General features: G+C 44.7%; 1 protein-coding gene across 1 annotated transcript in view; it reads right to left on the bottom strand.

Moving 5' to 3' along the window:
- Window positions 1-20468, bottom strand: part of LOC135553819 (uncharacterized) — a 36951-nt gene extending 16483 nt beyond the window's left edge. Inside the window, exons 1-8 of the mRNA XM_064985755.1 lie at window positions 20352-20468; window positions 18457-18543; window positions 18328-18360; window positions 17988-18029; window positions 17305-17355; window positions 16120-16170; window positions 15581-15640; window positions 12407-12457 (exon numbers count right to left, since the gene is read on the bottom strand). Coding sequence (XP_064841827.1) covers window positions 12407-12457; window positions 15581-15640; window positions 16120-16170; window positions 17305-17355; window positions 17988-18029; window positions 18328-18360; window positions 18457-18543; window positions 20352-20468 — 492 coding nt within the window. The remainder of the gene's footprint in view (window positions 1-12406; window positions 12458-15580; window positions 15641-16119; window positions 16171-17304; window positions 17356-17987; window positions 18030-18327; window positions 18361-18456; window positions 18544-20351) is intronic.
- Between the last annotated feature and the right edge of the window lie 344 nt (window positions 20469-20812).

Below are 20812 nucleotides of genomic sequence, written 5' to 3' on the forward strand. Positions count from 1 at the left end.
GTCCTCTAGTGGGCTGTCATGTGCCTTCTACTGAGGCGTGGCTTCAGTCTGGCCACTCTACTATAAAAGCCTGATTGGTGGAGTGCTGCAGAGATGGTTGTCCTTCTGGAAGGTTCTCCCATCTCCACAGGGGAACTCTGGAGCTCTGCCAGAGTGAGCATCAGGTTCCTGGTCACCTCCCTGACCAAGGCCCTTCTCCTCTGATTTCTCAGTTTGGTAGAGCGGGCAGCTCTAGAAAGTGTCAAGGTTGTTCCATCCTTCTTCCATTTCAGAATGATAGAGGCCACTGTGTTCTTGGGGACCTTCAATGCTGCAGACATTTTTTGGTACCCTTCCCCAGATCTGTGTCTAAAAACCTGTTTTCGGTTTGTCATTATTGGGTATTGTGTGTAGATTGATGAGGATTTTTTATTTATTTAATCCATTTTAGAATAAGGCTGTAATGTAACAAAATGAGGAAAAGTCAAGGGGTCTGAATACTTTCCTAAGGCACTTGAGCCATTGACACAAACTGATCGCTACAAACGGCAGTTAATGGCACATGCAGGTGGATATAACACACAGACAGCTAGATTGTATGGGGTTATCCGTTTTGGTTGCTTTAGCACCCTGTCCATTGGGATCTCCCACTCCTTGACCATATCCTAGAGACCACAACAAATGTTACTTGACAGTGCTACCTACACAATATTACAGCCACAAAGGAAAATAGAAAAAAGGGACAGACACAGAGGTTTACCATTGCCTTTGGCTCCCTGATCACTGGGAACTCCAGCTCCTGGACCATATCGTAGAGACCACTAAACAAGTTAGCTCTGTAGCTTAAAATAATAGAAACAGTGTCCCTCTGTTATAGCGCTTGCAACACTAAGGGTTGTGAGTTTGATTCCCACTGGGGCCACCCATTTATAAAATGGATGCATGCGTGACTAGAAGTCTCTTTGGTTAACAGTGTCTGCTAAATTACATATATTATTATGTATTATATATTATATGTCCGGCTCGAAGGACCATGAAAAACACCACCACACAGAGAGTGGTTTAAAATAAGAAACATATCGCCCTGTCTCCTCCTACTGTTTCATTGTCCTAACAGGGGACCCACTTTAAACAGACACTCTCCCTGTGTCCATTCCTCACTGGGTGGTGCCCAGACACAGTGACGTTACAGAGACTGAGAAAGAGGTTTACCATTGCTTTTAGCACCATTGAGAACTCCAGCTCCTGGACCATATCCTAGAGACCACAACAAGTGTTACAACCACTGATTATTCAAAACCATTTGCATTGCCACAACACATTGCTCTTTATTCTAGTAATTCAACACATAGATTCTTAGTCATGCACAAAAAAATATCACAGAGACTAGCTGACTAGCATTTGGGAGGATATCAGCAAATATCATGTCACCAAAAATATATTTTTAAAGATAGTTCTAAATATACAGCTCCACTTCAATACAGAAAGAGACAGAGACAGAATGTGACACAGACCGGGTATCAGAGGTTTACCATTGCTTTCAGCACCACTGGGTTGCTGAACTCTGGGGCCGTATCCTAGAGACCATAGTAGTGATTACTTTACACTACTTGCTCAACACTGTTTACAATTGACCATTGGAAAGCTTGGTTACATCCTTTCCAGAACAGTATAGGCATTCAATAAGTCTGTCGGGTTAAAGTGAGACTTACTTCCAATATGGTCTTAACTGTAAAGCTGACAAAGACATAATTGTTGCAGTGGCAGTGCTATCCAGCATGCAGAACAATGTGCAGATCACCACTGATGAAGACCAGCCAGAGAAACAGAAACAACCCAGTAGCAGAAGTCTACCATTTTTAGCACCAAGCCCTTTAGACACTCCAGCTCCTGAACCGTTTCCTGAAGACCACAACTACTGATACTGAACACTGGTTACTCAACAAGCCCTGTAGACACTCCAGCTCCTGAACCATATCATGTAGACCACAACTACTGATACTGAACACTGGTTACTCAACAAGCCAATACTTATAGTCACAGGTTCTGTAGCTTATCATACGAGAGTGACAGAGAAAGAGAGATTGAGAGACTGCAACACTCAGACAGAGCTTTACCATAGCTTATACCACAGTTGGAAGCTCCAACTCCTGGACCGTATCCTAGAGACCACAACAACTATTACTTAACACTGGGTCAAAGCAAGTTAGTGCTGTATAATTTATTATCAAACGATTTGTAGGTTATGATAATGAGTGCCATCCAGTTATTTAAACTCAGAGATTTAAACTGGCATTACCATTGCTTTTAGCCCCACCATTGGGAACTTCAGCTCCTGGACCATGTCCTGAAGACCACAAAAACTGTTATTCAACACTGCTTATAGAAAATCAAAACCACTTGCATAAACACAACACATGTTGTCTTTGACACAGACAGACAAGATACACAAAGACTGACAGAGACACACAGACAAGGTATCAGAGGTTTACCATTGCCTTTGGCTCCCTGATCACTGGGAACACCAGCTCCTGCACCATATCCTGAAGACCACAACAACTATTATTGAACACTAGTTACTCAACACAAGTTAGCTGTGTAGATCTGATCATCAAAAATTCTGTAGCTAAACATAGGAGAATGTCAGATGAATAGAGATTGAGAGACTGTAACACTCTGAAAGAGGTTTACCATTAATTCTACCACCATTGGGAACTCCAGCTCCTGGAGACCACAACAATGGTTACTCAACACTGCTTATAGACAATTGATCAAAACCACTTGCACAACACATTTTGCCCTTGATCCTAGTATTTCATCACATAGCTTATAGCCGTGCACAAATATCTGGCAAACACCAGCTGGATGTGTTCAGGCGCTTATCACCAATACTCTTCTAAAGATAGAGTACCATACAGCATGCAACACAGACAGGCAGGGTATCAGAGGTTGACCATTGCTTTTAGTGCCGTTAGGTGCTCCAGCTCCTGGACCATATCCTGGAACCACAACAACTCTTACTCAACACTGTTCTACAATTGACCAGGCCAGCATCCATGGATCGGTCAAATTCTACAAAATGCTCAATGAACTGGCAACAGGCATGCAAAAATATGTTACAAACTGTAACATTATCACACAGCATGCAGCATCCTGCTCGACCACAACTTTGACATGGACGACAAACATTGAAGACAGACGTAGACACAGACAGGGTAGCAGATGTTTACCATTGGGTTTAGCACCCTGACCATTGGGAACTCCTTCTCCTGCACCATATCCTGAAGACCACAACAACTGTTACTCAATACATGTTCTTTGTAGATCTTATCATCTGAGATTCAATACCTTATTTATAATAAGAGATGCTATAGCATTTCACAGTAATAACATGTTTAATTGGCCTGATGGAATGGTTCAGAGTACTTAAATGTCTGGCTCGAAGGACCAGAAAAAATAGTGTCACCCAGTGATTGGTGGAATAAGAGAAAGGTGCCAGTTTACCTCTAAAGTGACAGAGAAATAGAGACTGATGAAGACTCAGAAAGAGGTTTACCATTTCCTTTACCACCGTTGGGTGCTCCAACTCCTGGGCCATATCCTGGAGACCACAACCACTGTTACGCAACACTGTCAACACTGACTTATTGTGAATAATCACTTGCATGAGCACAAAACATGCTGCCCTGGGACCTTTCCATGCACAAATATATTAATCCTTCTCAACGTTCTGGAGTCACATCGCACCAACTTTTGTAGCACATATCATGCAACATACAGTCAAAGAAGCTCCACTTTGATACAGAGAGACAGAGTGTGACACAGACATGTTATCAGAGGTTTACCATTGGCTTTGGCTCTCTGATCATTTGTAACTCCTGGACCATATCCTAAAACCAACAGCTCTTATTCAAAACTGTTCTAAAAATGACCAGACCATGCAAGCATAGTATGCCACAAACGTTGGCATTACCACACAGCATGCACCATTCAGCTCAACCTCAATTTTGAGATAGAAAGACACACATTGAATAGGGCCGTAGACACAGACAAGGTAGCCATAGTTTACCATTGGGTTTAGCACCCTGACCATTGGGAATGCCAGCTCCTGGACCATATCCTGAAGACCACAACAACTGTTATTCAATACAAGTTAGCTCTGAAGATCTCGTCAATGACCATTGGCTTTTGTCTGAAGTCATGAAAGATACAGCAATAGAGATACCGACTCTGACATTTAGTGATGGTAACAGAGGTTTACCACTGGGTATAGCACCACTGGGTATAGCACCACTGGGTATCGCACCACTGGGTATCGCACCACTGGGTATCGCACCACTGGGTTTATCACCACTGGGTTTATCACCACTGGGTTTATCACCACTGGGTTTATTGCACCACTGGGTAAAGCACCACTGGGTTTATCACCACTGGATATAGCACCACTGGGTATAGCACCACTGGGTATAGCACCACTGGGTATTGCACCACTGGGTATAGCACCACTGGGTATAGCACCACTGGGTATAGCACCACTAAATATATCACCACTAGATATAGCACCACTGGAATTAGCACCACTGGAATTAGCACCACTGGGTTTAGCACCACTGGGTTTATCACCACTGGGATTATCACCACTGGGATTATCACCACTGGGATTAGCACCACTGAGTATAGCACCACTGGGATTAGCACCACTGGGATTAGCACCACTGGGTGCTCCAGCTCCTGGACCATATCCTAAAACCAACAGCTCTTATTCAAAACTGTTCTAAAAATGACCAGACCATGCAAGCATAGTATGCCACAAATGCTGGCATTACCACACAGCATGCACCATTCAGCTCAACCTCAATTTTGAGATAGAAAGACACACATTGAATAGGGCCGTAGACACAGACAAGGTAGCCATAGTTTACCATTGGGTTTAGCACCCTGACCATTGGGAATGCCAGCTCCTGGACCATATCCTGAAGACCACAACAACTGTTATTCAATACAAGTTAGCTCTGAAGATCTCGTCAATGACCATTGGGTTCAGTCTGAAGTCATGAAAGATACAGCAATAGAGATACAGACTCTGACATTTAGTGATGGTAACAGAGGTTTACCACTGGGTATAGCACCACTGGGTATAGCACCTCTGGGTATAGCACCACTGGGTATATCACCACTGGGTATAGCACCACTGGGTTTATCACCACTGGGTTTATCACCCCTGGGTATAGCACCACTGGGTTTAGCACCATTGGGTATAGCACCACTGGGATTAGCACCACTGGTTATAGCACCACTGGGTTTAGCACCACCGGGTATAGCACCACTGGGTTTAGCACCACTGGAATTAGCACCACTGGGTTTCGCACCACTGGGTTTATACCACTGGGTTTATCACCACTGGGATTATCACCACTGGGATTATCACCACTGGGATTATCACCACTGGATTAGCACCACTGGGTATAGCACCACTGGGATTAGCACCACTGGGTGCTCCAGCTCCTGGACCATATCCTGGAACCAACGACAACTCTTACTCAACCCTGTTCTACAACAGACCAAACCAGCATCAACATTTAGTGTTATCACACTGGCTTGGGCACATTCTGTCAAAGGCCTCAATATGCTAATTCTAACAAACAGTTGAGGTTACAGACATGCATCAATGCATCACAAAGGCAGAGACAAACAGACAGGGTATCCCTGGCTCCGTGATCACTGGGAACTCCAGCTCCTGGACCATATCCTGAAGACCACTACAACTGTTACTTAGCGCTACCTTTCAAATCTATTCAAATGGTCTTGACACATAAACTGACAAAGACCTCTCGTATTGGTATCACCAAACATGCACCACAGTGAGAGTGTGCAGTCTAACACAGGGAAATAAACATGAAGAAACAGAAACAATAGGGTAGCAACAGAGTTTAACATTTTTGCACCAGATACAGTAGGAACTTCCTGGACTACTGGAGACCACAATAGTCACCACTGCTTATAGACATCTCTGGGCATAGCACACTGGGTATATCACCACTGGGTATCTACAGAAGGTAAGCACCACTGGGTTTATCACCACTGGGTTTATCACCACTGGGTTTATCACCACTGGGTATAGCCCAGTTTACATCACTGGGGCTGAGCTAGCATCCAGGACCTCTATACCAGGGTTTCAGAGGAAGCACCATAAAAATGGTCAAAGACTCCAGCCACCTAGTCATAGAGTGTTAGCACCTCTCTGCTACTGCATGGTTTAACATCGGTACCGATGCACCAAGTCTGGAACCAACAGGAACCTGAACAGTTTCTACCCCCAACTAAGACTGATAAATAGTTAAATAGTGAATCTGGGTTTGTATCTGGTTTTATATCTGGGTAGCTTATCTGGGTACCATCTGTGTAGATGTATCTGGGTAGCACTGGGCTTATCATCCACTGGGATCTTATCACTGTATCTGGGTAGCTGTATGTGGGTAGCACCACTGGGTATCTGCACCACTGGGATTAGCACCACTGGGTAGCTCGTGGGTAGCTCTGTGTGGTACCTGTATCCTGGGTAGCTGTATGTGGGTAGCTGTACATGGGTAGCTGTTACTGTATGTGGGTAGCTGTATATGGGTAGCTGTATGTGGGTAGCCAATCCAGCATCGTGGGTAGCATTTAGCTGTATCATCTGGGTAGCTGTATGTGGGTACTGTAGCTGTTGGGTACCTGGGTCTGTCAAAGCTGCCTGGGTCATCTATAGCTGTATCTCTAACAAACAGTCTGGGTAGCTGTATGTGGGTACTGTATCTGCATCAATGCATCACATCTGGGTAGCTCTATGTGGGCAGTATCTGGGTAGCTGTACCTGGGTAGCTGTACTGGGTAGCTGTATCTGGGTATCCCTGGGTAGCTGTACCTGGGTAGCTGTATCTGGGTAGCTGTATCTGGGTAGCTGTATCCTGGACCATATCCTGGTAGCTGTATCTGGGTACATGTGGGTAGCTGTTCTGGGTAGCTGTATGTGGGTAGCTACCTTCTCAAATCTATTCAAATGGTCTAGCTGACACATAAACTGATCTGGGTAGCTGACCTAGCTGTATCTGGGTAGCTGTATTGGGTATCATCCAAACATGCAATACAGTGGGTAGCTGTATCAGATGTATGTGGGTACTTCTAACACTGGGAAATAAACTGTATAGATCTGGGTAGCTGTATCTGGGTAGCAAAAGTGTAACATTTTACCTGGGCAGTTGTATACTGGGAACTCCAGCTCCTGGAGCTATATCCTGGAGACCACAACAACTGGGTAGCTGTACACTGTTTATAGACAATTGATCAATACCACCTGCACTGCACATTCTGCCCTGTACCTGGGTAGATCCTAGTATTTCATCTGCATAGGCTTATAGCTATGTAGCTGTATCTGCAAAGCTGTACCTGGGTAGCTACAGGGTAGCTGAGTACCTGGGTAGCATCACTGGGGCTGAGCTCGGTGCCATCCAGGACCTCTATACCAGGCGGTGTCAGAGGAAGCCATAAAAATGGTCAAAGACTCCAGCCACCCTAGTCATAGAGTGTTCTCTCTGCTACTGCATGGCAATCGGTACCGATGCACCAAGTCTGGAACCAACAGGAACCTGAACAGTTTCTACCCCCAAGCCCTAAGACTGATAAATAGTTAGTTAAATAGTGAATCTGGGTAGCTGTATCTGGTTTGCTGTATCTGGGTAGCTGTATCTGGGTAGCTGTATCTGTGTAGATGTATCTGGGTAGCTGTATCTGGGTAGCTGTGTCTGGGTATCTGTACCTGGGTATCTGTATCTGGGTTTCTGTATCTGGGTAGCTGTATGTGGGTAGCTGTATCTGGGTAGCTGTACCTGGGTAGCTGTACCTGGGTATCTGTACCTGGGTAGCTGTACGTGGGTAGCTGTATGTGGGTAGCTGTATCTGGGTAGCTGTACGTGGGTAGCTGTATCTGGGTAGCTGTATCTGGGTAGCTGTATGTGGGTAGCTGTATGTGGGTAGCTGTATATGGGTAGCTGTATGTGGGTAGCTGTATGTGGGTAGCTGTATATGGGTAGCTGTATGTGGGTAGCTGTATCTGGGTAGCTGTACGTGGGTAGCTGTATCTGGGTAGCTGTATCTGGGTAGCTGTATCTGGGTAGCTGTATGTGGGTAGCTGCACCTGGGTAGCTGTATGTGGGTAGCTGTATCTGGGTAGCTGTACCTGGGTAGCTGTACCTGGGTAGCTGTATCTGGGTAGCTGTATCTGGGTAGCTGTATCTGGGTAGCTGTACCTGGGTAGCTGTACCTGGGTAGCTGTATCTGGGTAGCTGTATGTGGGTAGCTGTATCTGGGTAGCTGTATGTGGGTAGCTGTATGTGGGTAGCTGTATGTGGGTAGCTGTATCTGGGTAGCTCTATGTGGGTAGCTGTATCTGGGTAGCTGTATCTGGGTAGCTGTACCTGGGTAGCTGTATCTGGGTAGCTGTATGTGGGTAGCTGTATGTGGGTAGCTGTATCTGGGTAGCTGTACCTGGGTAGCTGTACCTGGGTAGCTGTATCTGGGTAGCTGTATCTGGGTAGCTGTATCTGGGTAGCTGTATGTGGGTAGCTGTATGTGGGTAGCTGTATCTGGGTAGCTGTATCTGGGTAGCTGTACCTGGGTAGCTGTACCTGGGTAGCTGTATCTGGGTAGCTGTATCTGGGTAGCTGTATCTGGGTAGCTGTATCTGGGTAGCTGTATGTGGGTAGCTGTATGTGGGTAGCTGTATCTGGGTAGCTGTACCTGGGTAGCTGTATCTGGGTAGCTGTATCTGGGTAGCTGTACCTGGGTAGCTGTACCTGGGTAGCTGTATCTGGGTAGCTGTATCTGGGTAGCTGTACCTGGGTAGCTGTACCTGGGTAGCTGTACCTGGGTAGCTGTACCTGGGTAGCTGTATCTGGGTAGCTGTATCTGGGTAGCTGTACCTGGGTAGTTGTACCTGGTAGCTGTACCTGGGTAGTTGTACCTGGGTAGCTGTATCTGGGTAGCTGTATGTGGGTAGCTGTATCTGGGTAGCTGTATCTGGGTAGCTGTATCTGGGTAGCTGTACCTGGGTAGCTGTACCTGGGTAGCTGTATCTGGGTAGCTGTATCTGGGTAGCTGTATCTGGGTAGCTGTACCTGGGTAGCTGTACCTGGGTAGCTGTATGTGGGTAGCTGTATCTGGGTAGCTGTATCTGGGTAGCTCTATGTGAGTAGCTGTATCTGGGTAGCTCTATGTGGGTAGCTGTATCTGGGTAGCTGTATCTGGGTAGCTGTATCTGGGTAGCTGTATCTGGGTAGCTGTATCTGGGTAGCTCTATGTGGGTAGCTGTATCTGGGTAGCTGTATCTGGGTAGCTGTATGTGGGTAGCTGTATTTACCCTTTTTGCACCAACTCTTTTGACTCATCACATATGCTTCTATTACCGTTTATTATCTGTTCTGTCGCCTAGTTACCCCGGACACCTGCACATCAATTCTGTACTGGTACCCTGTGTATATTGTTGCTCGTAGTGTTTTCAATCCTTGTTTTATTATTTTTCTATTTTTCTCTGTAAGTAAGCATTTCATTCTTAGTCTACACCTCTAGTTTATGAAGCACGTGACAAATACAATTTTGATTTGAACACTAGCTGCTTGTGTTCAGGAACATAACACCAATGCTGTTCTAAAGATAGAGTACCATACAACACAGACATGCATGCATAATATGCTACAAACTTTGGAATTACCACACAACATGCACCAGAAAGCTCAACCTCAACTTTGAGATAGAAAGACAAACAGTGAAGATGGACATAGACACATACAAGGTATCAGAGGTTTACCATTGCCTTTGGCTCCCTGACCTTTGGGAACTCCAGCTCCTGGACCATATCCTGGAGACCACAACAACTGTTACTCAACACTGGTGACTCAACAATGGTTATCTCTGTAGATATTATCAATGACCATTGAGTTCTGTCACAAGTAATGAAAGATACAGCAATGGAGAAATAGAGATAGAGACTCTGACATTTAGTAATGGTATCAGAGGTTTACCACTGGGTTTAGCACCACTGGGTTTATCATCACTGGGTTTAGCACCACTGGGTATAGCACCACTGGGTTTAGCACCACTGGGTATAGCACCACTGGGTATAGCACCACTGGGTTGAGCACCACTGGATATAGCCCCACTGGGTATAGCACCACTGGGTTTAGCACCACTGGGTATAGCACCACTGGGTATAGCACCACTGGGTTTAGCACCACTGGGTATAGCACCACTGGGTATAGCACCACTGGGAATAGCACCACTGGGTTTAGCACCACTGGGTTTAGCACCACTGGGTTTAGCACCACTGGGTATAGCACCACTGGGTATAGCAGCACTGGGCTAACAGCACTGGGTTTAGCACCACTGGGTTTAGCACCACTGGGTATAGCACCACTGGATATAGCACCACTGGGTATAGCACCACTGGGTATAGCACCACTGGGTATAGCACCACTGGGTTTAGCACCACTGGGGTTAGCACCACTGGATATAGCACCACTGGGTATAGCACCACTGGGTTTAGCACCACTGGGAATAGCACCACTGGGTTTAGCACCACTGGGTATAGCACCACTGGGTATAGCACCACTGGGAATAGCACCACTGGGTTTAGCACCACTGGGTTTAGCACCACTGGGTATAGCACCACTGGGTATAGCAGCACTGGGCTAACAACACTGGGTTTAGCACCACTGGGTTTAGCACCACTGGGTATAGCACCACCACTGGTTATAGCACCACTGGGTATAGCACCACTGGGTATAGCACCACTGGGTATAGCACCACTGGGTTTAGCACCACTGGGTTTAGCACCACTGGGTATAGCACCACTGGGTTTAGCACCACTGGGTTTAGCACCACTGGGTTTAGCACCACTGGGAATAGCACCACTGGGTTTAGCACCACTGGGTATAGCACCACTGGGTTTAGCACCACTGGGTTTAGCACCACTGGGTATAGCACCACTGGGTATAGCACCACTGGGTTTAGCACCACTGGGTATAGCACCACTGGGTATAGCACCACTGGGTATAGCAGCACCACTGGGGCACCACTGGGTATAGCAGCACTGGGTTTAGCACCACTGGGTTTAGCACCACTGGGTTTAGCACCACTGGATATAGCACCACTGGGTATAGCACCACTGGGTATAGCACCACTGGGTTTAGCACCACTGGGTATAGCACCACTGGGTATAGCACCACTGGGTATAGCACCACTGGGTATAGCACCATTAGGAACACCAGCAACTGGGCCATATCCTGAAAAGCACAACACTGGTTAGTAACCACCACATACCGTTTAAGGAATTAATGTCTGATCACTGCGTAAAACTGCATCAAATACCACAAAAGCAACAATAAAACTATTTCAATAGGGAAGTTAGGCATCCAGTCAAAATGTACAGCAACAGTGTACTTAAAAATCCCAAACAGACCATAGCAGGTCACCAGCTGATATCCACACACTAGACAGTGATATTTGTCAGAAGGGCAATATCATCCAGAAATACCAGCATCATGCAATACTATACGTAGCAGACAGACGGAGTAACAACAGACAGAGCTGCAACAGACAGAGCCGCAACAGACAGAAAAACAACAGACAGAGCAACAACAGAAAGAGCAACAACAGACAGTAACAACAGACAGAGAAGCTAAAGACAGAATAACAACAGACAGAGAAGCATCAGATAGAGAAACAACAGACAGCAAAACAACAGACAGGGAAACAACAGACAGCAAAACAACAGACAGGGAAACAACAGACAGCGAAACAACAGACAGCAAAACAACATACAGAGAAGCAACAGACAGAATAACAACAGACAGAGAAGCAGCAGATAGAGAAACAACAGACAGAGAAACAGACAGTAACAACAGACAGAGAAGCAACAGACAGAGTAACAACAGACAGGGAAACAACAAACAGAGTAGCAGAGGTTTAACATGGGGTTTAGGTTTAGCACCCTGACCATTGGGCACTCCACATCCTGGAGACCATAATACTGGTTATTCAACACAACCTAAAACAGGGTATTCAGCAGCTATCTGATTGTAATGTATTTACTGTAACGTCATATCTTCCTGCTGTTAGAGTTTAAACTTTTGACAGAGACAGACACACAGGGCGGCAGGGTAGCCTAGTGGTTAGAGAGTTGGACTAGTAACCGGAAGGTTGCAAGTTCAAACCCCCGAGCTGACAAGGTACAAATCTGTCGTTCTGCCCCTGAACAGGCAGTTAACCCACTGTTCCTAGGCCGTCATTGAAAATAAGAATTTGTTCCTAACTGACTTTTACCTTTTAGTTAAATAAAGGTAAAATAAATAAAAAACACAAAAAAAAACACAGAGATAGAGTAGCAGATGTTTACCATTGGGCTTAGCACCCTGTCCATTGGGCACTCCAGCTCCTGCACCATATCCTGAAGACCACAACAATGACTCATTAGGTACAAAAATATATAAAAACAGACCAAACACGTGACATAAAAGCTAACATATTGACAAGTTGTTGAATCGGTACGTTAGTCATGGGCATGCAGTCTTAGCAATACTTGCACTGCAACTAATATGAACCATACATATACTCAGGAACCCAGTATGACACAGCATATTGAACACCCCAGCACGCAACAAGCAGTGTTCACTATTAAACTGTGACACTCACTCTAAACGAAAGCTAAACTGAGGATGTAGCAGAGACTCTATATTTAGACCGTCAGAGTCAGGGGGATGAATTCGGATTAGCATGTAAGTCAGAGTTTTGAATGAACCAAGCCGTCCTCTGTGGCGCAACACTGATACATAGAACAGACACCAGGGCACAGACACAGACAGGATCACACACTGAGCTACAGACGGGATGACAGGCAAACACACGGTTGTCTTTAGCACCCTGTTCAATAGGTTGCTCTGCTCCACCATCACTAGTCCCTCAACAACCAGTAGAGGTACAGTACATTTCATACAATGGCTGGGTCTAATCCTGAATGCGGATTGGTTGAAAGTGCATTCCAGCCGGTGTCTATTCCACAAGTTTCCACCTGCTAAATCTATACACATTTTACCACACACTTTCACTACACGCATCAACATGTTCAGATAAGAAGTCAAGTAAATGTTAATTGAAAGTCACTTCAAGTTTTTTGTCACAACTGAATGAAATGCTTTTCCAATCTGAACATATTAAATCATTAGATGAAGAGCAACATTCACAAACACTTTTGGAAGGAAATCATAGACAAACAACAGGAAGATGATATGCATCCCTGTTGACAACTAACAATGGGATGACTGAAAAAAATAGCAGGTGAAGAGGAGTCTCTAACGAGCCCCAGCCCAGCTGGTATTGTCGGTCTATAGTTTTTGTCTCCCTGTCCATCTGGTATCGTAGGTCTATAGTGTTTGGCTCCCTGTCCATCTGGTATTGTAGGTCTATAGTGTTTGGCTCCCTGTCCATCTGATATCGTAGGTCTATAGTTTTAGGCTCCCTGTCCATCTGATATCGTAGGTCTATAGTGTTTGGCTCCCTGTCCATCTGGTATCATAGGTCTATAGTGTTTGGCCCCCTGTCCATCTGGTATCGTAGGTCTATAGTGTTTGGCTCCCTGTCCATCTGGTGTTGTAGGTCTATAGTGTTTGGCTCCCTGTCCATCTGATATCATAGGTCTATAGTGTTTGGCTCCCTGTCCATCTGGTATCGTAGGTCTATAGTTTTTGATTCCCTGTCCATCTGGTATTGTCGGTCTATAGTTTTTGGCTGCCTGTCCATCTGGTATTGTAGGTCTATAGTGTTTGGCTCCCTGTCCATCTGGTATTGTAGGTCTATAGTGTTTGATTCCCTGTCCATCTGGTATTGTCGGTCTATAGTTTTTGGCTGCCTGTCCATCTGGTATTGTAGGTCTATAGTGTTTGGCTCCCTGTCCATCTGGTATCGTAGGTCTATAGTTTTTGGCTCCCTGTCCATCTGGTATCGTAGGTCTATAGTGTTTGGCTCCCTGTCCATCTGGTATTGTAGGTCTATAGTGTTTGGCTCCCTGTCCATCTGGTATCGGAGGTCTATAGTGTTTGGCTCCCTGTCCATCTGGTATTGTAGGTCTATAGTGTTTGATTCCCTGTCCATCTGGTATTGTCGGTCTATAGTTTTTGGCTGCCTGTCCATCTGGTATTGTAGGTCTATAGTGTTTGGCTCCCTATCCATCTGGTATCGTAGGTCTATAGTTTTTGTCTCCCTGCGCTACAGGACCAAGACTTTTGCCCTATTTTGACTCTGGGACCACAGAACCAACACCTTCGGAACCCTGTGGCTGCTGAGCTACTGGACCTTGACCCCCCTTCCCATCTGCCACTGCAGCAGGTCCATAGCATTTGGCTCCCTGTGCTTCTGGAGCAGCAGGGCCAAGACTTTTGGCCTCTTTCCTAATGTTTATCTGAGGTCCTAGGCTTTTATCCCCCAGTGTATGGGATGCCACAGGACCAGAACTTTTGACCCCTTTGTCATTTGGAGCTGCCAGTCCATAGCTTTCGGCTCCCTGTGCTTGAAGAACAACAGGACAAGGGCTTTGAGGCCCCTTCACATCTGGCAATGGAGCAGGTCCTTGGCTTTTTGCTCCTGATAAATCCTGTGCCACTAGACCGTCACCCTTATTACCCTTTCCAGCAACTCTTAAACCTCCCACAGAGGCACCTGGCAGAAAAAAGACACACAACACTGACAAGATGAGGGGCGATCGTCCGAGATTAACGATGGGCCTTGGTTAAAGGACACATCATCAGCCGTATTAAGACACAGACTGAGATCAACAACAACAGATGACAACAAAAGCCACAAGGGAATCAACAGACGCAAAATAGACTAATGTGAAAATATACTCTCTGAGGGCATCCACTGGCATAAACACACGCCCACATGAAGGTCACACACCTAACAAAGCACTGCCATCAAAACTCTATAACTTCAATGGCACACACCAAGACCAGTCTCCATGTGACATTTATAGACGAAGACACACAATAGTTAACATCAGTGGGTGACAAATCCACCTGATGGACAGTGAGAAACGAAAATGCAGAAAACACAAACTTGACGGACAAGCCGGAGATCGTTTACAGGGACAATTACACAAGAATCTTAGTGGCAGGGGCCTAGTGGTTAGAGTATTGGACTAGTAACCGGGAGGTTGAAGATCAAATCCCCGAGCTGACAAGGTAAAAATCTGTCGTTCTGCCCCTGAACAAGGCAGTTAACCCACTGTTCCTAGGCCGTCATTGAAAATAAGAATTTGTTCTTAACTGACTTGCCTAGTTAAATAAAGGTAAAATAACATTTAAAAAACATCCATAAGACTCACAAAACATCCACGTCAAACCGTAAGCCCGTTGGATATACCAGCGGCTCAAGCACTGACGCTGAAACCTTGAAAGCACTTAGTAAGTATAGAGAACCAGATCAGAGACTTAGAACCAGAACAGAGACGTATGAAACGTTAAGTTCTAGTCTAATTATTATAAAGAGATGACATGAAAACAAGGAAAGCGAGGTTTACCCTGTTTGGATGGTTTAGCACCCTGTCCAGTGGGAACTCCTCCAGCTCCTGCAGCATACCCTGGAGACCACAACAGTGGTTATTCAAAAAGATTCACCCACAAACCAACCAATAAAAAGACTGAACCCCAAAATGAATTCTATATGACAATGTGATTTCAAATATCATATTGAAAATAGAATACTTTGATCATCGTTAGGAGTCACTTTCTAGTGATTGGTCAAGAAGACCCAGGACAAACCCATGCTGTTAGAAAAACCCAAATCCCTGTACAAAGTTAGGAACAAAACCCACAACCACAACATGCTGACAGGGGCTGTGATCCACACATGGCAATAGATATTGGCATGGTGTCTCAATAGCATTCAAATAAAACTATGACTGAAAATGATACCTACACCATCTGTAGACAGTATGTGAACTTACACAATCAATATCATGATTGTGGTATAATGTGTCTACATGCAACATGCACCTTTACAGAAACTGGGACAAAGACACACATAGACAGACAAACACACAGGGTAGCAGATGTTTACCATTGGGTTTAGCACCCTGTCCATTGGGCACTCCAGCTCCTGCACCATATCCTGAAGACCACAATAGTGATTACTCAACACTGGCGACTATAGGATGGACTCATGCTGATACGATGCTCTGATCCATGAACATAACCATACACAGACACACCCACTTACATACTTTACTACTAACACAATTCCAATCACACCACAACAAAATACACTGCTCAAAAAAATAAAGGGAACACTAAAATAATACATCCTAGATCTGAATGAATGAAATATTCTTATTAAATACTTTTTTCTTTACATAGTTGAATGTGCTGACAACAAAATCACACAAAACATTTATCAACCCATGGAGGTCTGGATTTGGAGTCACACTCAAAATTAAAGTGGAAAACCACACTACAGGCTGATCCAACTTTGATGTAATGTCCTTAAAACAAGTCAAAATGAGGCTCAGTAGTGTGTGTGGCCTCCACGTGCCTCTATGACCTCCCTACAATGCCTGGGCATGCTCCTGATGAGGTGGCGGATGGTCTCCTGAGGAGTCTCCTCCCAGACCTGGACTAAAGCATCCGCCAACTCCATTGGTGGATGGAGCGAGACATGATGTCACAGATGTGCTCAATTGGATTCAGGTCTGGGGAACGGGCGGGCCTTCCTCTTGCAGGAACTGCTGACCCACTCCAGCCACATGAGGTCTAGCATTGTCTTGCATGAGGAGGAACCCAGGGCCAACCGCACCAGCATATGGTCTCACAAGGGGTCTGAGGATCTCATCTCGTTACCCAATGGCAGTCAGCTACCTCTGGCGAGCACATGGAGGGCTGTGCGACCCCCCAAAGAAATGTCACCCCACACCATGACTGACCCACCGCCAAACCGGTCATGCTGGAGGATGTTGCAGCAGAACGAGCAGTGTATATATGGCTGCCCATTTGAAAGAATTTGGCAGCTGTAAAATAAAATCAACCATTGATGGTAAGTAGATAGACACTTGTTAATGCACTGAGAAAACAATCTGCATTTACACCATGTCTGACTGCATCACCGAAAGGCATAAATACTGATTACACAGAAGAGATTGAAAACGGCAACACGAAGAGCAGACATGAAGGCACAAACTGAAAAATGCAGGTAAAAGCAAACAAACATGTATGCGGACACAGACGGACACAGCAGGATTGGAAAGTTTACCCGGTTTTGGTCCCTTAGATCCCTGTCCATTGGGATACCCAGCTCCAGCACCTAATGTTTGCAAAGGGGCACTGTCAATTGGAATGATCACACTCCACATGCATTGTATGAGGTACAGAGGCTTTTCAGCAATCAACCACTTTCCTTTTACAGATGTAGGATCTTAATTTCAGCCAGTTTGCTACAGCAGGAAAATAATCCTGCTGCGACAAGAAATGTGAATTATAATGTGGATTAAAATTCATCTTTAAGAGTAAATTGACGCACCTGTGCATATAAAAAAATCCCCAACAAAACCAGTCAGTTTAATGGATATTTAAGTAGGGGTTCATACATTTTTCGTTGGGCAAATTAAGTCTGAAATTTCAAAGTGGAAAATAAATTAAAACTCAACATTTTCAAATTAAGATCCTACATCTGTAAAGCCAGTTTACAGATGCTTGGTGTCTATGTAGGACCCAGCTGGCTAATGTACACTGTACAGTGTACAGTAAGCAGATGACAATTTGTAAGATGCGCAATATGGAAATCCCCAATGATTTATTGATTTGGGATTGACAGTTTGTTCAATGAATTAAGTACTTGAGTTGCGAGCTGTAAAAGATATGAACCTTGGCTTGTAAAATAGTAGACTATAGTATTGGCCTTCAGATGGTTCAGGCCAGCAGGGATTGGCTGCTTACCTGGTCGTGGATAGCCTCTGGCTCCAGCTCCAGCCCCGTAACCTAGCAACAAGACAAGTAGCAAGGTCAAAGGACATGCAACACATAACTCTTTACCTCATTTCATTTAACCACATAACCACAAACAGAAAGCTTAAATCTCCACCCCTGGAGTTATTATTATTTTATTCCAAGATGACATTCTGGTTTATTAGATGAGAACCAATCTGCACTCACAGACAATGGCCCAAATTTAACTTAACTATGATCCAACAGACAGAGACAGAGGAGACGGTCTTGAGGATCTTAAATATTGTGTGTTCTATACAAACAATTACCAGGTAACAGAACAAACACGTACCTGGCTGTGTGCCATAGCCATTACCACCGTATCCTGACAAACACAGACAAACAGACAGATGATGTTTACTCGGCATTGTTAGTACAAACTTTGGAATAAAACATCTCTTCTCCTGAATGTCACACTCACCTCCACCTCCACGTGGTTTCCCACCCTGTGAGCCCAGTCCGGCTCCCGTCCCAATTCCTTGGCCATTTCCTGCTCCCAGACCAGCACCTACAATAAAACAAATGGAAAGAAGTCATATAATGTAGACATCTTAAAATAAATGAATGCATATTTAAATCAAACAAGGAAAACTGCTGCAAGAGTTAGAGATTTTTGGCATATACAGTGGGGCAAAAAAGTATTTAGTCAGCCACCAATTGTGCAAGTTCATCCCCCTTAAAAAGATGAGAGAGGCCTGTAATTTTCATCATAGGTACACTGCAACTATGACAGAAAAAATGAGGAAAAAATCCAGAAAATCACATTGTAGGATTTTTAATGAATTTATTTGCAAATTATGGTGGAAAATAAGTATTTGGTCACCTACAAACAAGCAAGATTTCTGGCTCTCACAGACCTGTAACTTCTTCTTTAAGAGGCTCCTCTGTCCTCCAATTGTTACCTGTATTAATGGCACCTGTTTGAACTATGCATATAATCAGCTTTATAAAAGACACCTTCCACAACCTCAAACAGTCACACTCCAAACTCCACTATGGCCAAGACCAAAGAGCTGTCAAAGGACACCAGAAACAAAATTGTAGACCTGCACCAGGCTGGAAAGACTGAATCTGCAGCTCGGTTTGAAGAAATCAACTGTGGGAGCAATTATTAGGAAATGGAAGACTTACAAGACCACTGATAATCTCCCTCGATCTGGGGCTCCACGCAAGATCTCACCCCGTGGGGTCAAAATGATCACAAGAACGGTGAGCAAAAATCCCAGAACCACACGGGGGGACCTAGTGAATGACCTGCAGAGAGCTGGGACCAAAGTAACAAAGCCTACCATCAGTAACACACTACGCTGCCAGGGACTCAAATCCTGCAGTGCCAGACGTGTCCCCCTGCTTAAGCCAGTACATGTCCAGGCCCGTCTGAAGTTTTCTAGAGAGCATTTGGATGATCCAGAAGAAGATTGGGAGAATGTCATGGTCAGATGAAACCAAAATAGAACTTTTTGGTAAAAACTCAACTCGTCGTGTTTGGAGGACAAAGAATGCTGAGTTGCATCCAAAGAACACCATACCTACTGTGAAGCATGGGGGTGGAAACATCATGCTTTGGGGCTGTTTTTCTGCAAAGGGACCAGGACGACTGATCCGTGTAAAGGAAAGAATGAATGGGGCCATGTATCGTGAGATGTTGAGTGAAAACCTCCTTCCATCAGCAAGGGCATTGAAGATGAAACGTGGCTGGGTCTTTCAGCATGACAATGATCCCAAACACACCATTTTGAAAATCTGAAGGAGTAGCTTCGTAAGAAGCATTTCAAGATCCTGGAGTGGCCTAGCCAGTCTCCAGATCTCAACCCTATAGAAAATCTTTAGAGGGAGTTGAAAGTCTGTGTTGCCCAGCAACAGCCCCAAAACATCACTGCTCTAGAGGAGATCTGCATGGGGGAATGGGCCAAAATACCAGCAACAGTGTGTGAAAACCTTGTGATGACTGACAGAAAACGTTTGACCTCTGTCATTGCCAACAAAGGGTATATAACAAAGTATTGAGATAAACTTTTGTTATTAACCAAATACTTATTTTCCACCATAATTTGCAAATAAATTCATAATAAATCCTACACAATGTGATTTTCTGGATTTTTTTTCTCATTTTTCTCATAGTTGAAGTGTACCTATGATGAAAATAACAGGCCTCTCTCATCTTTTTAAGTGGGAAAACTTGCACAATTGGTGGCTGACTAAATACTTTTTTCCCCCACTGTAACCATTGTGGATTTCATGTAAACCTTACTAAGACATTTCATCTTAACAAGCCTTGTTCAGAGACTGTTTGTGAAGTAAAGTTGTAGACATTACCATAGCCTCCCTGGCCTCCGTTACCATAGCCTCCCTGGCCTCCGTTACCATATCCTCCCCTACCCCCAGCCCCTCCTGGGCCTCTGTATCCCCCTTTGGGAAAGACAGTGGAGACATATCACATATTGATACACACAAATAACACATTGAACAAGAGCAGATAAACACAAGCTGAATCAAACAGAGAATACTTACACTGAGAATACAAAACATTAAGAACACCTGACACAGCCTTTACCTGGATTCACCTGGTCAGTTTATGTGATGTCACTTGTTAACCTGTTGAAACTCTAGGGCGCAATTTCATTTTTGGATGAAAATGTTCCCGTTTTAAACAAGATATTTTGTCACAAAAAGATGCTCGACTATGCATATAATTGATAGCATTGAAATGAAAACACTCTGGGTCTTTCAGAACTGCAAAGATATGATCCCAGAACGTGAGCTTCAGGCAAAACATG

Source organism: Oncorhynchus masou, chromosome 14, assembly GCF_036934945.1.
Source record: "Oncorhynchus masou masou isolate Uvic2021 chromosome 14, UVic_Omas_1.1, whole genome shotgun sequence".
Lineage (NCBI taxonomy): Eukaryota > Metazoa > Chordata > Actinopteri > Salmoniformes > Salmonidae > Oncorhynchus > Oncorhynchus masou.